Raw genomic sequence first — 18623 nt, 5'->3', positions numbered from 1 at the left:
ACAAAATCATGTGGTAGTCAGTAACAGTTACTTATTTGTACTAACCAGAGGGCGGGGAAAAAAATTGAATCACTCACTTTGAGGGAAAAATAAAGTTTCTGGAATTGTGGTGGAAAAAAAATAGAACAATTCAACAAACTACTTGTCCTTTGTTGCACCAACCTCTGGCTTGTCTAACAGAGGAATGGACTTCGTGAGTCTTATAGAGTAGCCTACTCTTCAACAATCTACCTCTAACTTTTTTGGATTTCCTTTGCCAGATCAGCTTTGCAGGTCATGGAACAGTTTTTCAACTTCCAAAGATTTTCAATTAGATTGGGATCCAAGGTTTGACCTTAGATGTCATCCTTCATGAAATATTTTCACAGCTTTGGTGCTATGGCAAGATGTGTTATCTTGGTAAATGATTTCACTGTGCCCAAACATCCTTTCATTCGAGGAGAGAAAGACAGCGTCCCAAACGTCAGCGTCAAACTTGTGCATTTATTGCAGATGTCATGACAGCAATCTCACTGTGCCTTTAACCGAAATGCAGCTCCATCTCATCACTGGCTGTGGAAATTTGCAGCTTTTCTTCAGGCAGTCAGTCATCTTCATCACTCTCATTGGAACGGCGCCAAACAAAAGTTGCAATATCGTCACCTTACCCAATACAGAGTGGCCATTCATCCAGAGTCCACAGTTGCTTTTTCCTCGGACCGTTTTCGTTCGTAAGTGTTCATGCTGGCTTTCGTTAAGCTTTATTTTGTATGCAAACCCAATTTTCACGAGGCGCTTACTTACAGCTCTGGCACAGACGCTGACGCTAGTTTCCTCCCATTTCTGTGGCTGTGCATTTTCTGTTTTCAAAGTTTTCTGTCTTGATGCTTTGATGTCTTCGTTGGTCTCCCACCAATATGCTTGCTTCGAACATTCCCATGTTGTTTGGAATTGGTCAAGATTTTAGACGCCGCTCACTGCGAACAGCCAACATCTGTTGCAGCATTGCGTGGCTGCTGATTTACCTTCTTGAAGAATGGGATCATCCCGTCTTTTGGTTGTGTTGACATCTCTCATGTTGAAACCACGATTCATGTCAGTCCACTTGGTGCGATAGCTCAACATGGCACGAGCAGGCCTGTTTAACTGCAGACTAACAAGCAGATCTACTGTAGACTGCATGATGCATTGGTTAATTTTGGCAATAGAAATTTACAGTGATTACATACTTTTTTCGCCCCCTCAGAGGTTAGTAATTGCATACGCTTTCCCTCTGTTTGGTGTAAAAATGTTACAGATTACATTATTTTCTTGATTTATTTTAGTGTTTTTTCAAACCCTGAAGTGGCAACTTGAAATGACTATCGGTAGTTTTGTGTGACGTCTGGATCAGCTTTTTTTCTGCCTCACAAATTTATACTGAATGAAAATCCTCTGACTGGGGGTTCCTTAATTTTTTGGCAGGGGGTACATTTTTGACGAGATGACCTGGTACACAATTTTTTTTTATTATCAACTGCAATTGTCCGTGGCTATTTGGCTATTTGTTAATTTAGTGTTCCCGCTACTGCCAAACTATCTATCCATCCATCCATTTTCTAATCCACTTATCCTCACATAGGTCGCGGGCATGCTGGAGCCCATTCCAGCTGCCCTTCGGGCGAATCGGTTGCCTGCCAGTCGCAGTAGTCCCAAACTATTTAGGTGAATTTGTTGAAACGCATATGAAAAGTGTACTGAGTAAAAGTGCATTAGCTTGTCTTTCAACACACCTTACATGTGGAACTTCCTCAGAGTTCAACCAGCCACCAGATGTGCACAAATGCAACATCATTTGCGTTCATTTCCTTTTTTTTGTAAAGGAAACAATGCAAAACAAACCCGAACAAAAATACGCTTGATTAAGACATCCAACGAAACAAAACAAGAAATTCAAACCCAAATCTAGCCAGACAAATTAATCAAGGGGCAGCCTTTTCTTGAACTGACTTCAGAGGACGGGAGAGGGAAAAAAAAAAAATCGGATGAGGAAATGGACAATGGGCAAGGAAGAGAGGCGGCGGGCAGGATAGTGTAGACGTGAGGAGAGAAAGTCAGTCCTGCAAGTTCGAGTTGTATTTTTATCTGACACTTGCATCGAAGAAGGGAACGCATGGGCCCCATCGAGAGTGGCGCGGTGGATGGGTGCCCCCGACAGACAGTCCAAAATAAGGCTTTCTTCTTTAGCTGATTAAAAGAAGTCTAACCAGAAGGGTGGAAGTGAAAAGTATCCACCACAGATTAATCAGATTAATCTTTTGTTACAATGTACACAATTAAAAAAAAAAGTCAACCAAAAACATTTTAAAAACAAGACAATTTTTTATTGGGTTTTGCTGTTAAAACGACAACAGTGTTTCAAAGTAAACATTGAGCACTATTTGGCAATCTTTGAGAAGAACTCTAAAGATGTGGTGTTCCGGCTGTATCACAACCAAGTTTCACAACTGAAATGTGGGGTTAAGACTCCTGCGATCCTGTGATGTGAAGCTCCTCCAATGCCCTGACAAATGATTTGAATCAGATTCAACAATGTTGTGTTCCTACTTATCTTCCCAAGAGAAAAGGAGCGTGAGCCCTCAGCGATCCACCTAAACGATTTACTAGTCTGTGGTCAATCAATCAAAAAGCGCTGCTAAGACCGCACAGTCGGAAGAACTTGACATGCACTGCCCCCTGCTGATCAGTCCAACGTCTCATAACTTGATGATACAGCGGAGAAATGCCACATATGACGAGAGGATCATCGTTTGTGCATTAACAGCTGATCAAGATGTAACGGAAGTTGTCGAAACGTTGAAACTGACTTCATGAAAAACAACCACACAAACTAAAACACATTCACACCTACGAGAGGCAGTCGAGATAAACAATCTAAAAAAAATCACTTTTCCAAGTTACGTGTGCTTTAACATATTGCACTTCCCCAACAAAATAACAGAATAATTCACAGTATGGTCGGTCGAAGTCACATGATCCCCTGACGGGGTTTCACTTGGCTTTCAATACGTAAGACACAAGTGTAAAGCATTCCTTTTGTGCATTTTTCTAAGTCAGAGTTTGACTTTGTAAACTTAGGCCCCCCACACCCCGCCCCTCCGAAAATTCCAAAGACAAAATGTAAAGCAGCTATTTTTTAGCCCTCAGACTACACAAGATACTCCATCATCCCATTTCCCCTGCGCAACTTCCCACTCACCGACCAACTGTACAGCAGTCCAAGCTACATGACATGTTAGTCCGATTTCAACTCTTAAAATACCGGAACATCCTTCGAGAAGTGAGTATCGGGAAGTTTCCGAGAAGATGAGAGCGAGCAATCCATCAATCTGGAGCAGGAAGAGGAAATGGTCTCTCACAGCTACAGCATAACACTTGAAAATAGCTTTGCTGACTTTTACGTGTTTCAGAAGCCATCATCTCGGCTCCTCTTTTGGGGCTTCACTGCCCATGAAAGATGGCTTTGATTCACATTGGGCCCCCGCCCCCTGAGCCATAAACACGTCTCTGGTTAAACCTGTTGGGGCTGGCATTATGCGCATGTGAACACACATGCCTTGAGATTTTGGTCATCCAACATCTGCGCAGACCACCCATGGCACACAGTCAAGTGGCCGCATCTCCCTTGGCCCTTTGCGCCGTACAAGCTTTGTTGCCAATGACGACGACAATGCACTCCACGGGTGCGTTTGTCACTCAACCCATTAAAAAAACAAAACACGATGACAAGGGAGAGGTCACTGGATTTTGGACAGTCCGCTTGCCAGAAGAAGTCTGAACGGGACAGTGGAGCGTGAGACAGTTAAGGGCAGTCGGTGGAGACCTGCAAAGGGAGACAATGAAATTAAATTGAGCACAATTGCAGGGTGGAGTGCTAAAACCAGGGAAAATAGTGGTTAAGGTGAAGCCAGAGTCAATTAATCATGGAACAAAAGTGAGCTGGGAGGCAATGGGAAAGAATAAGTGAGGTGGCCTTAGCATCGAGATGCTATCTAAACTGTAAGGAAGGGGGACTCCGTGTGTGTGTGTGTGTGTGTGTGTGTGTGTATGTGCGCTTGCTTGCTTTGAGAGCTTGTTTGTGTTGGGCGCAGGGTTTGTGGCTGTGTATGCTGCGAGGGGGTCTAAGGCGGTGGGCCTGCAGGTCCCCCAAGGGGATCCGACTCTCCTCCTGTCCTTTGACACTTTCCTGTATGAATTGTATTCTTTCTATCTGAGGAAAAGCGGCCAGCCCACAGGGAAATGGGGCCCATGCTGGGAAACTCTTGACGCCTATCCAAGCGCAGTCAATTTCAGCTCAAAGTGCTCACGCTATTCAGATATGCTGTCATTTTGACTTGCAAAGCCACACAAATAAAAGAATACCGACCAAATGCACGGATGAGTTCCCTCTGCACAGCCCACGTGACCGTCTTGATCAGAGAGGCAGAGGTGAGGCCAGCAAACAGCATGTTGTACAGGAATACAACGTAGAAGTTCCCAAGCCAGTTGTAGCGACCAAAGTCTCCCAACAGGTCAAAGCGCGTGATCCCTAAGACCACAAGACAGTAATACAAGTGAACGACGCCAACACTCAAGTTTGCCTCCACAGGTAGCAAAGGCTGCAAACGCCCTCTTGTGGCCGTTATTCAACTACAACTGCAAATTGCTGACCGTTTCCTTCCATCCTTAATCCTTACCAAGTGTCCGTGAAAAGACTGGAAGTGCTGAGCTCAGGATGAGAAGAGAAACACAGTTGGCAATCATCTTAAAGGGAACAGAAAAATAAAATTGTTTTCATGTTTTACATGCCCATGAGCTGTTAACGTAGTACAGTCAGAAGATGAAAATAAGTCCAATCATGGGCAACAGGGCTGGATTTACACAACTTGGTTCAAGTGGAAATTCCTATTGTTTGTTCACGATCTACAACATACACAAACGTGTGCAGACCCAAACTGCATAGACAAAACTCTGGAGAATGCACAGACCACTGAAATTTGCGAGGGCAGCAGTTGTACCTATAGAAAGTAACTGCCAGGTTGATCAGTGTCAAGTCAAGTCAAGTCAAGTAAACAGTATTTATAGAGCACTTTCAAACAGCCATCGCTGCATACAAAGTGCTGTACATGGAGCGATTTAACATACACAATAAACAGTAAGACGAAATGGTAATAAAGGCGGTAGAAAGCACCAAGCAGTAAAATCAAGAGCAAATCTAAGTCATGCTGAGTCAAACGCCAAAGAATACAAGTGAGTTTTGAGGAGGGCTTTAAAGATGGGCAGCGAGGAGGCTGCCGAATGTTCAGTGGGAGGTCATTCCAGAGAGAGGGACCAGCAACAGAAAAGGCTCGATCCCCTCTGAGCCTCAGTTTAGTTCTTGGTGCTTGTAATAATGTCTGGTCCGCAGACCTGAGGCGCCGGGCAGGTGTGTAGGGGCGGATGAGCTCAGAGAGGTAAGGTGGCACGAGATTATTTAGAGATTTGAAAACAAAGAGGAGCATCTTGAAAATAACTCTAAAATGAATGGGGAGCCAGTGAAGGGATGCCAGAGTAGGCGTTATATGCTCCCCCTTATGAGTACCAGTCAAGAGGCGAGCAGCGGCATCCTGGACCAGCTGAAGGCGTTTAATGGAGGACTGGCTGACTCCAAAGTAAAGGACATTGCAGTAATCGAGCCGGGATGTGACAAAGGCATGAATTACTGTCTCCAAGTGTTCATGTGAGAGGAGATGTTTTATTTTGGCCAGCTGTCTAAGGTGAAAGAAGCTGGATTTAACAACGGCACCAATTTGCCGATCGAGTTTGAAATCACTGTCCAGTCTAAGGCCCAAGTTTGAGACCGTTGATGCAATATTCGTCTTCTTCAAAGTCCCCATGAAGTGAAAATAAATATGGCATTTAAATTCATCACACCACGGAGAAGAGTGTTGATAACACCTAGTAAATTGGAATGATTAAAAAATGAAGTATGCGAACTGAAGCTTGAAATCATGCCCCTACCCCCCCCCCCCTCAAAAGCTGTGGGCGTGTCCACTGAAAGTGCTGAAATCAACTTCCACCAAGTAACTCGACTGCAACCTGGGAAAATTGATGCTAATTTATCATCCTTCTTATTCCTACTTGTTTGGGCTATGAAAACATATCCACTTAAAGCCTCTATCTAGGATATAAGTCATCTCATGGTTTGCTGTGACAATGAGTCGCTCTGAAGCTAGCTAACTAACTGCAGGTCATGCGCACGGGATAATCGCTGATGTGGAGTACACGTTCTGAAAAATTGGGGATTGGGAGACTCATGCCGGCATCCAACTGCGCCTAATTTTACTCACATGCAAAAATCAAAACAAATAAAAGAAACCAGGAAACAAAAAAGCTTAACGCTGCATCTCTACAATTGACTGCTACATAGTTCTCAGTCTTTGCATGTTTTCAGCAAGTATTTTCAAACAGGTATCATATTTTGAAAGAAATCTATTAATTGACACAAGTGCAGTTTTTGCATGTATTTTGGCAGAGTGACCTCCCACTGAACATTCGGCAAGCCTCCTCGCTGCCCATCTTTAAAGCCCTCCTCAAAACTCACTTGTATTCTTTGGCGTTCGACTCAGCATGATTTGTCCTTGATTTTACTGTTTGGTGCTTTCCACCGCCTTTATTACCGATTCGTCTTACTGTTTATTGTGCATGGTAAATCGCTCCATGTACAGCACTTTGTATGCAGCGATGGCTGTTTGAAAGTGCTCTATAAATACTGTTGACTTGACTTGAGAGTGGATTGTGGAGATACCTGTGTGAGGTTAGTGTCTTGTGCACGAGGTACCAAGCTGGTGAAGAGGGGAGAGCTATAGAATCCTACAACTGATGAAACCATTAAATAGCTGTCAGTCATTATGAAGGACAATACAGAATTGTTTCAGTAAGTTTTTTTGAGGGTGATAGCCCCACACATACGTCACTAAACACAAAATAGCCTGCTGGCCAGTCACAGTGCCATTGCACTGAAAGGATACAGTATAAGGACAACTTGAACTGCTGCACCCAGTGAACCAAACATTGAGAAGGAGGCCATCCCAAGGTGAGGGTCCTAAATGGACAATAAATAAATAAGCAGTTGGACATGAAGAGACCCTCAGCATTTGCTGCAAAAACCTCTACCAAAATCCTTACTTCCATTCCTCTGGGCATTGCCGTCTCGTCAAGGAGAAGCTCCAGCACATTGAAACACACCATCAGAACACACAACACCTGAAGACACACAAATATTTCCAAAGGTCTCATTGGCTGCCTGAAGGACTGACTTCAATCAGCCTGGGAGAACATTGTGAATAATTACGGTGAGGGCGAGGAGCATAAGCATAGCCAGCGGATAGCCCAAGTTTCTCTGCCAGGGCGATGCTTTCCTTCGCTTCTCTGTCAAGACCGAAAGAAGAAACCGGTTAAGAAAACAATGACTGTACCTTGTGAACACCGCTAGAGAAGTGAAACGCACCCAAGGCGATACGTTTTGTTCGGACAGCTTGATGTTCTTTCTTCATTGCTTCAATGTTCAGCTTGACCCAGCAGGACTGAGAACTGCCACCTTGACCAAGACAAAACATCACCTTCAAACTTAAACAAAAACCAAGACAGTTCACAGGCTACTCACACTTCAATTTCCTGTAAAGCGAGTCCTCCTCCAGTGTGGTGCAGCTGAGGCCATCGTCGACATCTTCAAACAGCTGAGTGAGAGCAGACAAACATCAATTTAAAAAAAAAAATGCACCGTCCACACTGATCTGATCTTTGCGTTGCCATCCCTGATCCTGGCGACCAGTACCACAATACATGTTTGGTAAGCACACAGGTCAAACTAATGCATGAGCTGGATGAACCAGTGAAGAATTCATATGATATTGCAGGACTGTCCCAAATATTCCAATTATGACGTTTTTTTAAGGGTCATTGGGCGGTATGGTTCCGAGTGCACATCATATTAAATAAAGCAAAAATAGTTAGAAATCCTGAGAATAGACATTTGTACTGTGACCCTAAACTGCAAAACGCAACAACAAATACAAGCAATGTGGTGCCTCACTGAATATCAAGTATGTCACTCACCTGTGGTTTGACCAACAGGCGGCCTGTTACACTGAACATGCGAGACAACCCAAAAGGTGTGCACACTGAGGAGAACAAATTCACAGACAATATGATAATGTCCAACGGTCTCGTATGCACAATGAGGGAGACCTACGCAGGAGCAGCAGCACTCCAAAGAGAGAGATGCCAGAGTATAAGTAGGGAAGGTAATACTCCCACAGATCTGCAATTGACAAGCACACACATGCAGACGTTTGTGTCAAGAAGTTCTGAAGTGTATAAATATACAGGTGACCAACCGTAGAGGCTCTTCCTGGCCAGGTTGTCGTGCAGCAGGGCTGATGCCACCCACACAATGCCCAACACCAGGAGGGCTAACAGCAACAACAGGACAACTGCTTCATATACTCGTGCCATCACTCCCTGAACACACAAACACAACGCGTATTCAAGCACAGACCTCAAAGAGCACACTTTACTCAAAATGTTCATGATTACCTTTTTGGATCCGACAAATCCCTCAGACTCAGTGAAGAAGTACGCAAACGGCATGAGGAAGACCAGGGACAAATTAGAGAAAAGAAAAACGAGGTTCCACAACCCTGACAAAAGACAAGAAATGTTTGTTGAGGCTTTCATTGCAGTTCCACAGTACACCACTGAGCGGCAGCATTTTTCTACTCCTTGTAATTCGTCAAGCATGCGTCATGCTTACAAAAAGGAAGAGAAACATTTTGGGGTACAGTGCAAGGTAGACCATGTTAAAACAATCTCAGACATGAATCACTTGAGGTAGTCCCTTAAAAAGTCACTTAGTGACAGTTTCTGATGCGGTGGAAAGTTAAGATACAAATACAAAAATGTACCATGGATCAGAGAGCCATTGAGCCATTGCATGTAGTAGCTGTGTGGGAAGGTGAGCAGGACCTCATTGGACAAAATCGAGATGGGTAGAAGCAGCACGGCACACACAGCAACGGAGAGCGTGAATGTACACAGCCACAGCCTGGAGGAGGAGACCAGAGGGACTGTTTGACAAAAGTCATACTCAAACGAAAGTCACATTTTTGTTTGTTTTTAACACTGGTCTGGGACGACAGCTTTGGTAAAAGTCCAAGGTGATCCGCCGGAGGTAAGACGACAGTGCCAGCGTGTAGGGACAAAGGGCAAAGGGATACTGGACTGTTCCTATCACAATCAGCAGCCACACACTCGACAAGGCAATAAAGTTGGAGCTCAGCGCACTGCGTGCATCTCTGTTCATTCACACTGCATAACGCCAATCAACGTGAGGGAGGGAAAACAGATTGCCCCAAGTCAGTTAATCATTATGAGCTTTTCACTTACGCAATTCTGTTGACTGTAGCGTCCTCAAGATCATCTGAAAGAGAGCAAAGCAATACCTTTCATTGTTTTTCCATTGAGAACGACATGTTTCTGAGTTTAAAGAGGTCATTTTGAATGGAATTACATTATCCAACCATCCATTTTCTAATCCGAATATCCTCACAAGGGTCGCGGGCATACTGGAGCCTATCCCAGCCGTCTTTGCGCAGTAGGCTGGGGACACCCTGAACCGGTTGCCAGCTAATCGCAGGGCACACAGACGAACAGCTATTCGCGCTCACACTCGCACCTAGAGACAATTTAGAATGTTCCAGTAACCTGTCAAGCATGTTTTAATAATGTGGGATGAAACCGGAGTATCAGTGAAAACTCATGCAGGCACTGGGAGAACATGCAAACTCCACACAGGAAGGCCGGAGCCGAATTCGAACTGTGCACCTCTCCACTGTGAGGCGGGCGTGTAACTAGTTTACTATCGTAATTACATTATGTTAATAAAAACAAAGCAAAACACGCTTGTCTCTATTGTCATGACAAATGCAAACTCTGAAGGAGTGTGAACTCCAACCTCATGTGTGCCAAGCAGAGGCACAGTGTAGTAGCAGCGTTCATAGAGGAATGATGTGTGTGTGTGCGTTTGTGGGGTGTGGCGTAAAAAATTGTCACTGGCCTCAACGGGCATGAGGGAGGTGTTCTGAAACATTAGGGGCGTTCACATGGCAACTTTTACTCCGGTGTAGCACCGAGACTGCCCCTGTAGAGCGTTCACGGGTACAAAGTTATACCCGTGTAGTCCCTGAAAACACCTTAAACTGGAGCAAATTTAACCCTGCTTAGGAGGTGGTTTAAAAATTTACTCTGGAGTAAATGCTAGTTTGCGAGGCAGCACCGCATCTTTTATTTCCGTATTATTACTATCGTATTATTGCACGGCCGCAGAAAATGCCGTGTGAACGCAAGTGGGGCTGCACCGGGGTTAACAAGCTTCTCTTTAGTAAGCAGCTTTTTACGTGTGAACGCTCCACAAAATACTCTGGTGTAAGATATATTGTAACAAAATACGTCGGTGCAGCACCGATGCAAATGTGTGCCGTGTGAACACCCCTAATGTGAGACTCCGGTTTAAAAAAAAAAGGATTTATCATGACACCCCCCCCCCCCAAAAAAAAACTGCAAAGAATGACTGGCTGAGAATGCCAACTGTTCAGAAAATTATACTGAAAACCCTTCATTTTCACATCATGTGTGTTGTATGACCATTTAAGTAAATACGACTGCAGACCCAAAAACAAGTTATTTGCTCCTCAATTCCACAAACAATTTGAGCTGAGAGCTCAAATTGTTTGTGGAATTGCTCAAGTGCTACTTAACTGCAGGCCTATACTGTTCTTGCATGCAGACAGTTACCCACGGCGTGTAATGAAGTCCAGCCAGCCACAGCAAACCAAAGACAACTTGGCCTGGTGACAATCCTCATCTGCTTTCAATGAAGGCAAGTTATCGAAATCATTATGTAACCACCAGGCCCGGAAAGCCATAGAGATTGGGTCAGGATATTTGCACTTTTGACAACCAAAACTAACATGCTAGCATAGTGCACATTCTAGCCAATCAGCAACATTCCTTGAAACAATTGCACACGTGAGAAAATGTCCCTGCAAAAATACTGAATTAAACAGAACAGGTTGTCCACCTGTTTCCCTTCTAATGTTTCACTCTAATGTAAAACGTTAAAAGGCACAAACACGCTACAGTTTGTTCACAAGTGACGAGTTTATGAACTAGCATGAGATGCTAACAAAGCAAACTACATCTTCACTCTGGGACATATATTCCCATTTGCCCTTCAGTTCATTCCTTACGCGCCTATCAAGATGCAGCAATTCTCCCGTCAAGGCTTCCTACACACCCACCATGCTGAACTTGGGAAGCCGCGAGCCACCACCAAAGAGGCTTCACCATGTGAATTCTGACGAGCCAATCAAGTCCCAAATGGTGGAGATTTCCTGACAGATTCCCCGCAAAAAATGTCACACTTAAAACATTCAATTAACTTGCCCAGTCGATTTGGAAGTAAGACTGATCGTCACCAGAGATGTGCGTGCGGCTCATCAAACAGTAACAAGCATTTCTAATTGCATTCTGTATTTGAGAAATACAACGATAGTCATTTAATCAGAGTTCTACTGTATGTTCATTATGGCTTGCTTATCTGCATCAGTAGAAAAGCGTTGCTTAGCAACCTCTATGGATTACACAAGAGGCACATCCATCGATGAAATAAAAACGAATGATTCCAATGGCTACCATTACAATGACAGCACTGTTGAGAATTTTAGAGGGAATTCCCTCATTTCAAGAGTGCGTACATTTTATGAAGGTGTCTGAGTGACACTCTTAAGTCGATGGGATAACTCGCACAGCCCACAAAATGTGCAGCGGCATCGCGCCTTTTCCGACTTTTAAGCACACGAGAGAAGACGCCCTTTAGTGCGCTGCGCTCCCTCATCAAACTTAATATTTCAATCAGATAATATACAATCAGAATTCAATCAAACCAATAACGAACTAAAATTCAAAGTAGAAACTTTGCAAAGTTAGACTGGTAAGATTGCTAAACAATACAGCACAGAGCCAAAGCTTTAGTTCATCATTTCTAGCTATCATGACACTTAATCACTGACGGACGCTGGACAAAAGTCTTCACCTTTGTGTTTTGGTTGTTGAAAAGTTGTCGAGTATGCTTTGGTCAGTGTAAGACGACCCCAAAGTTATAAGTCAACAACATTCTTCACCCCCCCTTCCATGTCTTGATCCACTGGGATATTGCCTGGAGTCAAAGCTGCATAACACCAAACATTCCTTCTGAACCTTCAGTGTTCTGTCCACACTTTCAGCCATGACACTGAGTATACATGGGTTGCAATCTTTGCAAATTCCTACAAGTCATCATTTAACACTGTATAGGAAAAGAATAATGGGTATGGTTGTTGGGTTTTTTTATTCTTTGAAAATGTTCTGTGCCTGATGAATGTTTGAAGTGTTATATTGAAGCTAGTGAACAACTGTGCTTGCTTGACAAGACCGACCTTCAGATTTAGCATAAAAAGTCACACCAACTTTTTTGTCCAACCATCATTTTACTCTTGCACTTCTCAACTTCATGAATGCGCATATCACCTTTACATTGCCCGTAAAAATAGCTTTTAAAAACATCTTTTTCCCCTGTCGATGGACCCTGCGAATCGAAACCACGCAGAACAGAGGACTAAAAGTAAAGCTCAAATTTCCCCTGCTTTAGATGTGCAACAGTGGCTGTGTGAAAAGGTAAAAAGTGGAAAGCCATGCCTGAGCTGTCAAAATTGGTCGAGTTCTAACAAGGCTATTAGAAGAATATTTTTAATCGGCGATACAATGAAGTAGCTGATTAATTGCTCTAATGTATTTGATGATACATAATTAAGGAAGATGTTCCAAGAGAACTCCATGTAGTTGGAAACTGGTCATGTCAAAAGGACTCATTTAGGCTGTTAAACACCCAGATTGTGTTCTAATAAATGACCCACACTCGGGTCCATGCAGTCAGGATAGGCAGGTGAGCCAGTCCCGCCACCTGCATGTGAAGAGCAAAAAAATAACTTGTTCCTTTATATTACGTTCAAGTTTAGCTCTATGGTCCATCGTTTATACTGATTTCCTTTCCCAATCCAAAAATTCAACATTAAAATAGCTGAAGGGTCATATTTTCGGTTCAAATACAGAGAAGTGATCGTCATAAGACCAAATCAGAATCAGAATCATCTTTATTGGCCAAGTATGTAGAACACACAAGGAATTTGTCTCCCGTATAACACGCTGCATAAGTATCATCGTAAACAAGGACATGACAAATAGGTATGGAAGGACATTTCGTAATGTAAGTGAACCGTAGTGCGGTGATACCACATGGTGACAACTGTGAGACAATATGCAAAGTATCAAGCAGAGCTAAAGTGATCAGTGGTGTGTATATATATTTTTTTTTTACATTTTTTTTTTTTTTAAAGAGATCGGACAACAAGACCAACGACAAAAAAAAACAAAAACAAAAAAAAAAACAAGCCAACACATGAACTCTCTGGTCCGTGTTCCAACGGTAAGGCTTTACTGTAAGGGGAGAGGAGAGGTTTCCTTTTAGCATTGGATCCCCTCCCCCACAGATGGGGAATGCTTCGCAGACTGGCCGAACTCCAACGTTTATACACAAGTCGAAGGCTTTATAAAACACTTCCTGATGGGTCCATGTAATGAAGGGCAGTCTGTTGGCCGTGTATTATCTCCACTTAATCCAAAAGCAAACAAATAAAAGTTTTACTCACCGGTGACAAATTCTGCAGTCTTCTTGAAGCGTGCAAGGATGAGGTAGGACACGATGTAAAGGCATGTAAACAGGAGTACACAGATCTGCACAAGACACAGAAAGATATAACATTTGAGAGACATTCAACATAGGAAGGGAAAACGTTCCAAATGCCCTGTTGTGGACTTTCATATACTGTACAACTGATTTTTCCGCATCTCAAGCCTAATGCAGTCAATGCATTTGAGACTCTGATGCCAACATTATCCACAAGAGCCACAAACAAACAAAAGACAAAAACAAACAGGCTCTGTTATTGTAGAATATTTTAATGTGTGCATATTCAGATAAAATATAAAAATGCATCCGATTAAGAGCAAAACAGATCAAGTATGCTCGCAAAGGCACGGACAGACAGATGGGGCCAGAAGATTATCACCTCATTAAAACAAATAATTCTAAATGGGTGACAGTGTTGTAAAGAAGAGCGAGATCAAGAGGGAAATGTGGTCTGGCATAGCAAGTAATGATGGGCTGCCTGCAGATATCATTGTTTTTGACATAAGGCTGTCAAATATGTAGGTCAAATATATTATTCATGCTCTGCTGGCTGATGAATCTCAACATTTTGCCCCAGAATGACGTAAACTGTTGTATTGCTTGAATCGGCAGGCCAAAAGAAAGAAGGCATCTCGCAACACATCTTCATGATGGCCTAAGGGAGAACCGAAAGCAGAGAACCTGAACGGTGTTTAAACACGCTCAACTGGATTTCCAAATTTGTCTCTCAGCGGTGTCATTCTGACTGAATAAAAAGGAAGTGAGCTCACAGTCAACAAGGCTAAGATCCAGTTTGGAGATGCATCACAATTCATGCCTGTGGGAGTGTTAATGCTGCAGCAGACTGCGAGCATGTCACAACACTCAACACCAAGTTTCCGCGGATATGTCATGATTGATGATACGCGCAATGGCAGCTCCGGTTTCACACAACAGTGACAACAGTTCTTTGCGTGATCACGTCTGTCCTTGCCCAAGTAGCCATTTACACCACAAAATGAACATGTTTTATTGATTTAAAAAACATGCAAGGATGGCATCAAGATGGAATTTCATCAGCCGAATGGAAAAAAAAAAAGCAAGCAAGCAATTTGTCTCCACCCAAGGATTACTTGAACTATTATTGCTTTCTTTACACGGCATGTTTTCAAAATATAATCATCATAATAACAGATTCACAAACATAAGACAGAGGTGGTAGAATAAAAGGCAATGTGGTGACTCACCACATTTAAGTGAATAAAGACACGCACAAAAGCAGTAGGATTTGCCACAAGAAAGCGCTATCCTTCCTTGTCACTCGAGACCTCAGGTACTCATTCCACCTTTGAGTGAATGTCTGACGGTGGTCATCTGAACAGGGTCTTACCTAAAGCTCGATCCCACATTTCCACCCTCCTGCGGGTTAAAAATCGTGTACACTTTACCGGCAGGCTTGCCGCTACACTTAACACACAAGCCTCTTTTAATGTTCTAAACCGAAGTTAGCTATTAATATCGTAGCGGAGTGTCATGTTGAAAAAGTTCAGAAACCAAAATACACTTCTTGCGTGTGACATCTTCATTGATAATCGTAGGCGTTGATCTGAAAACTTCAAAATCACAACATTATAAATTTCTCTCTCTTTTTTACAAATCGACACTACTGGCCACTGCACATGTGTGAATGTTCTATTTTTTTCTTTTTTGTATCTTATTGGCCAATCTTAAGTGCTGAAAACGGCTTGTGTTCTTTTTAATGATGCCATGTTGATGGTTGAAACCACATGACATTTTTGGGGTCTCATGTAAAGTGATGATTTTGGAGCAACAAGAATTGCGCCCAACGCCGGAGCATTTTAAATCTGCGGTTGTGGGACAGAAACAGTATGTCAGCTGCCAGATCTTATTGTGAATTAACTCATCCCACATCCTTCTTGATCTCTATCAAGGTGCAGGGTGTGGGCTGCGCGTGTCTCCAGGATCTACTTAACATTATAATGTTCCACTGACCAAAGAGGCTGAATTCTTGGTTGTGTTATTTCTGTTTGTAGGTCAGTAACAATATGCAATGCCCCCCCCCCCACCCAAAAAAAAGACGTGTTTTTCATTAACTATGAACTATTAACTTCACAACAGGGATTGTGAATCATGCTGGACACCTGAAATCCGGAATTATTTTTGACTCGTTTGAGTAGTCCATGCTATATTCAAGCACCAACGGACTAGGTGGGCTCAATGTGAAACGCAGGCTCTTACATAAATTAGATTGAATTATGAATTAATGATCAACAAATATCCCTGCTACAAGAGTTGGCTTTAGTGTGTGTTCATATTTGGGAAGATGGTTGCAAATTATGAATACAGTAATGAAAAGCATTAAAAACGGTTTGTTTGTTTTTCTGGTGCAAGGAAGGGAGGCAAAACGGGCAATGGAATCTCAGTCAGGAATGTGGAAAATATGCAAACTCGACATTGAAAAGCCAGCCAGCTGGCAGGTTCAGCTTCAGAACTTGTTGTTGAGAGTCTGATGATGATTAATGTAATTTATTAACAGTAATGTCTAAACGCAAAAAGCTCTGACCACTAGAACTATTGTTTACATCACTACAGTTGCTTCAACCAAGTGATGACAAGTTGATTAAAGTACAACATTGTTGGTTTTGTATCTACAAATGTGTTAAATTATTTTTCCTATTTGTTTAATTACAAGGAAAGAAGCATGCGTTTTCACCACAGGCAACAATATGTATACAGTATGTTGTAAATTAAGATTAAGTACAGTAAATTATAAAACAATCAACTAGAGGTTGTCTCCGTGGTGAAGTCATAACACAGTGACTGTGAGTGTTCACCCAGATGTAGGTCAATCACTTTTTTAACAATCACAAATTTTTTTATCAAACTCAGAGGCACTCTTTTTGTGAGCCATTACCACAGTTTCTGGTCATCTTCACGTACAATTGGGCTTGCGTAGTATAATGCCTTCCTACGTAGTCAAGGATGACACTGTTGCTGATGCTTTGGGTCTTTCTATGCTGAAAGCATAGAGAGTTGATCAAAGCTATTTATTTATTTTTATGAGAAATAATGTAAGTGAAGGTGGTTGGGAATCCCTGTAGTACAGTATACACATAGAATGTAGGCGTGCCGTTTCGGATATGTATGTAAACCTGGATCAAATTCTCAGCATGTGATACAAGTGAAAACATACACAGCAGAGGACAAATGGAAATGAAGAGAGAAAAAGAAGTCCAGTATTGTCAAATACAAGTGGTGATGGGGCCACTTCCTCCCTACCAGACGCATCCGTTGTGCGCACACACATATACATATACATGCACACACACACACACATATATATATATATACATATACATGCACACACACACACACATATATATACATGCACACACACACATATATATATATATATATATATATATATATATATATATATATATATATATATATATATATATATATATATATATATATATATATATATATATATATATATATATATATATATATATATACATTATACACACACACACACACAGAGTTGCAATTCAACTTTGAGTTAGCAATTCCAAAACAGGGCTTCAAGTACAACGTCGTAACTTCATGTTTCAGACTGCATTGTTTGTTGGCTTCAAAACGAAATAGCTAATTTTCCGAGAACGCAGGCAGCACTTACGATGGTCTCCCTGACACGGTTGTGGAAAAGTTGCTCCCTCACCGACACGTCGTACGTTTCCATCCTCCGACACCATAACAAAGAAAATGTCGTGTTCAGAGGCTGATCAGTTGGACTCGTCGCCAGAACATTTACAGATGGAGCATCTTGTCGCAATAAAGGCAGAGAAGTCCGGGATGAGTGACCGACCATTAGCAGCATGCTACGCAACTCAGTTAAGAAGACAGGGGGCGGGGCTGAAGGGCGGGGCTAATGAGAGGGCAGTGCCTCTCATAAAAGCTGTCCTCGTCATAAAACGTCGCATCATCACATAAATCAGTCAATCAATCAATCAATCAATACAGAATAGTTAAGTTTTGACTTCATACTAAATATGCTAGAGAAGGCAATCTCACCTTGAAAGTTGGTTCGTACACACACACACACACACACACATACACACACACACACACGCACACACACACACACGCGCACTCTCACGATGTCACACTTAGTTCACTTTTGCTGTCGATAGTGCTCGCTTGGCTAGACTGACATCTATTGGCAGTAGTTGGAAGTTACAGAGGACAAAATCGTTGGTGAACCCAAGTACTGTAGTTTTTGAGGTAGCTATACTTTACCTTGAGCGGTACCTTTCTATATATATATATATATATATATATATATATATATATATATATATATATATATATATATATATATATATATAGAGAGAGAGAGAGAGAGAGAGAGAGAGAGAGAGAGAGAGAGAGAGAGAGAGAGAGAGAAAGAGGTGAAGTATATATATATATATATATATATATATATATACATATATATATATATATATATATATATATATATATATATAGAGAGAGAGAGAGAGAGAGAGAGAGAGAGAGAGAGAGAGAGAGAGAGAGAGAGAGAGAGAGAGAGATACATAGGTATCCATCCATTTTTTTAACCGTTTAATCCTCACAAGGGTCGTGCGGGTGGTGCTGGAGCCTATCCCAGCTGTCTTCGGGCAGTAGGCAGGGGGACACCCTGAACCGGATGCCAGCCAATCGCAGGACACACAGTGACGAACAACCATCCATGCTCATACTCACACCTGATTCAATTAAGTACATTTAAAATCAGGTG

The 18623-nt window shown here is 42.3% G+C and overlaps 1 protein-coding gene across 2 annotated transcripts; it reads right to left on the bottom strand.

Moving 5' to 3' along the window:
- Positions 1-2320: 2320 nt before the first annotated feature.
- On the bottom strand, positions 2321-17747 carry lmbr1l (limb development membrane protein 1-like). 2 transcript variants are annotated; one of them, XM_052058074.1, is made up of 17 exons: positions 17502-17745; positions 13782-13866; positions 9424-9457; positions 8943-9082; positions 8575-8678; positions 8376-8499; positions 8231-8299; positions 8095-8159; positions 7643-7715; positions 7487-7576; positions 7331-7407; positions 7165-7242; positions 7008-7081; positions 6785-6875; positions 4695-4761; positions 4385-4546; positions 2321-3841 (listed from the first exon to the last, which is right to left on the bottom strand). In XM_052058074.1, the coding sequence occupies exons 1-17, from the start codon at positions 17700-17702 to the stop codon at positions 3756-3758; spliced, it is 1620 nt and encodes a 539-aa protein (XP_051914034.1). In that variant the 5' UTR covers positions 17703-17745; the 3' UTR covers positions 2321-3755. The 2 variants fall into 2 exon arrangements, with proteins under 2 accessions (XP_051914034.1, XP_051914035.1); XM_052058075.1 differs by lacking the exon at positions 7331-7407 and having other exon boundaries at positions 7455-7576; positions 17502-17747.
- Between the last annotated feature and the right edge of the window lie 876 nt (positions 17748-18623).

The sequence above is a fragment of the Hippocampus zosterae genome, chromosome 2 (genome assembly GCF_025434085.1).
Source record: "Hippocampus zosterae strain Florida chromosome 2, ASM2543408v3, whole genome shotgun sequence".
NCBI lineage: Eukaryota > Metazoa > Chordata > Actinopteri > Syngnathiformes > Syngnathidae > Hippocampus > Hippocampus zosterae.
Note: the sequence above shows the minus strand (reverse complement) of the source record. Positions and strands in the feature narration are given on the sequence as shown.

Coding starts and splice junctions, on each gene's coding strand:
- lmbr1l (XM_052058074.1), bottom strand. CDS start 17,702: ATGCTGCTAATGGTCGGTCACTCATCCCGGACTTCTCTGCCTTTATTG. Junction 9,458..13,781: donor GACTGCAGAATTTGTCACCG/GTGAGTAAAACT, acceptor GCTCTCTTTCAG/ATGATCTTGAGGACGCTACA. Junction 7,716..8,094: donor GCCTGTTGGTCAAACCACAG/GTGAGTGACATA, acceptor GCTCTCACTCAG/CTGTTTGAAGATGTCGACGA.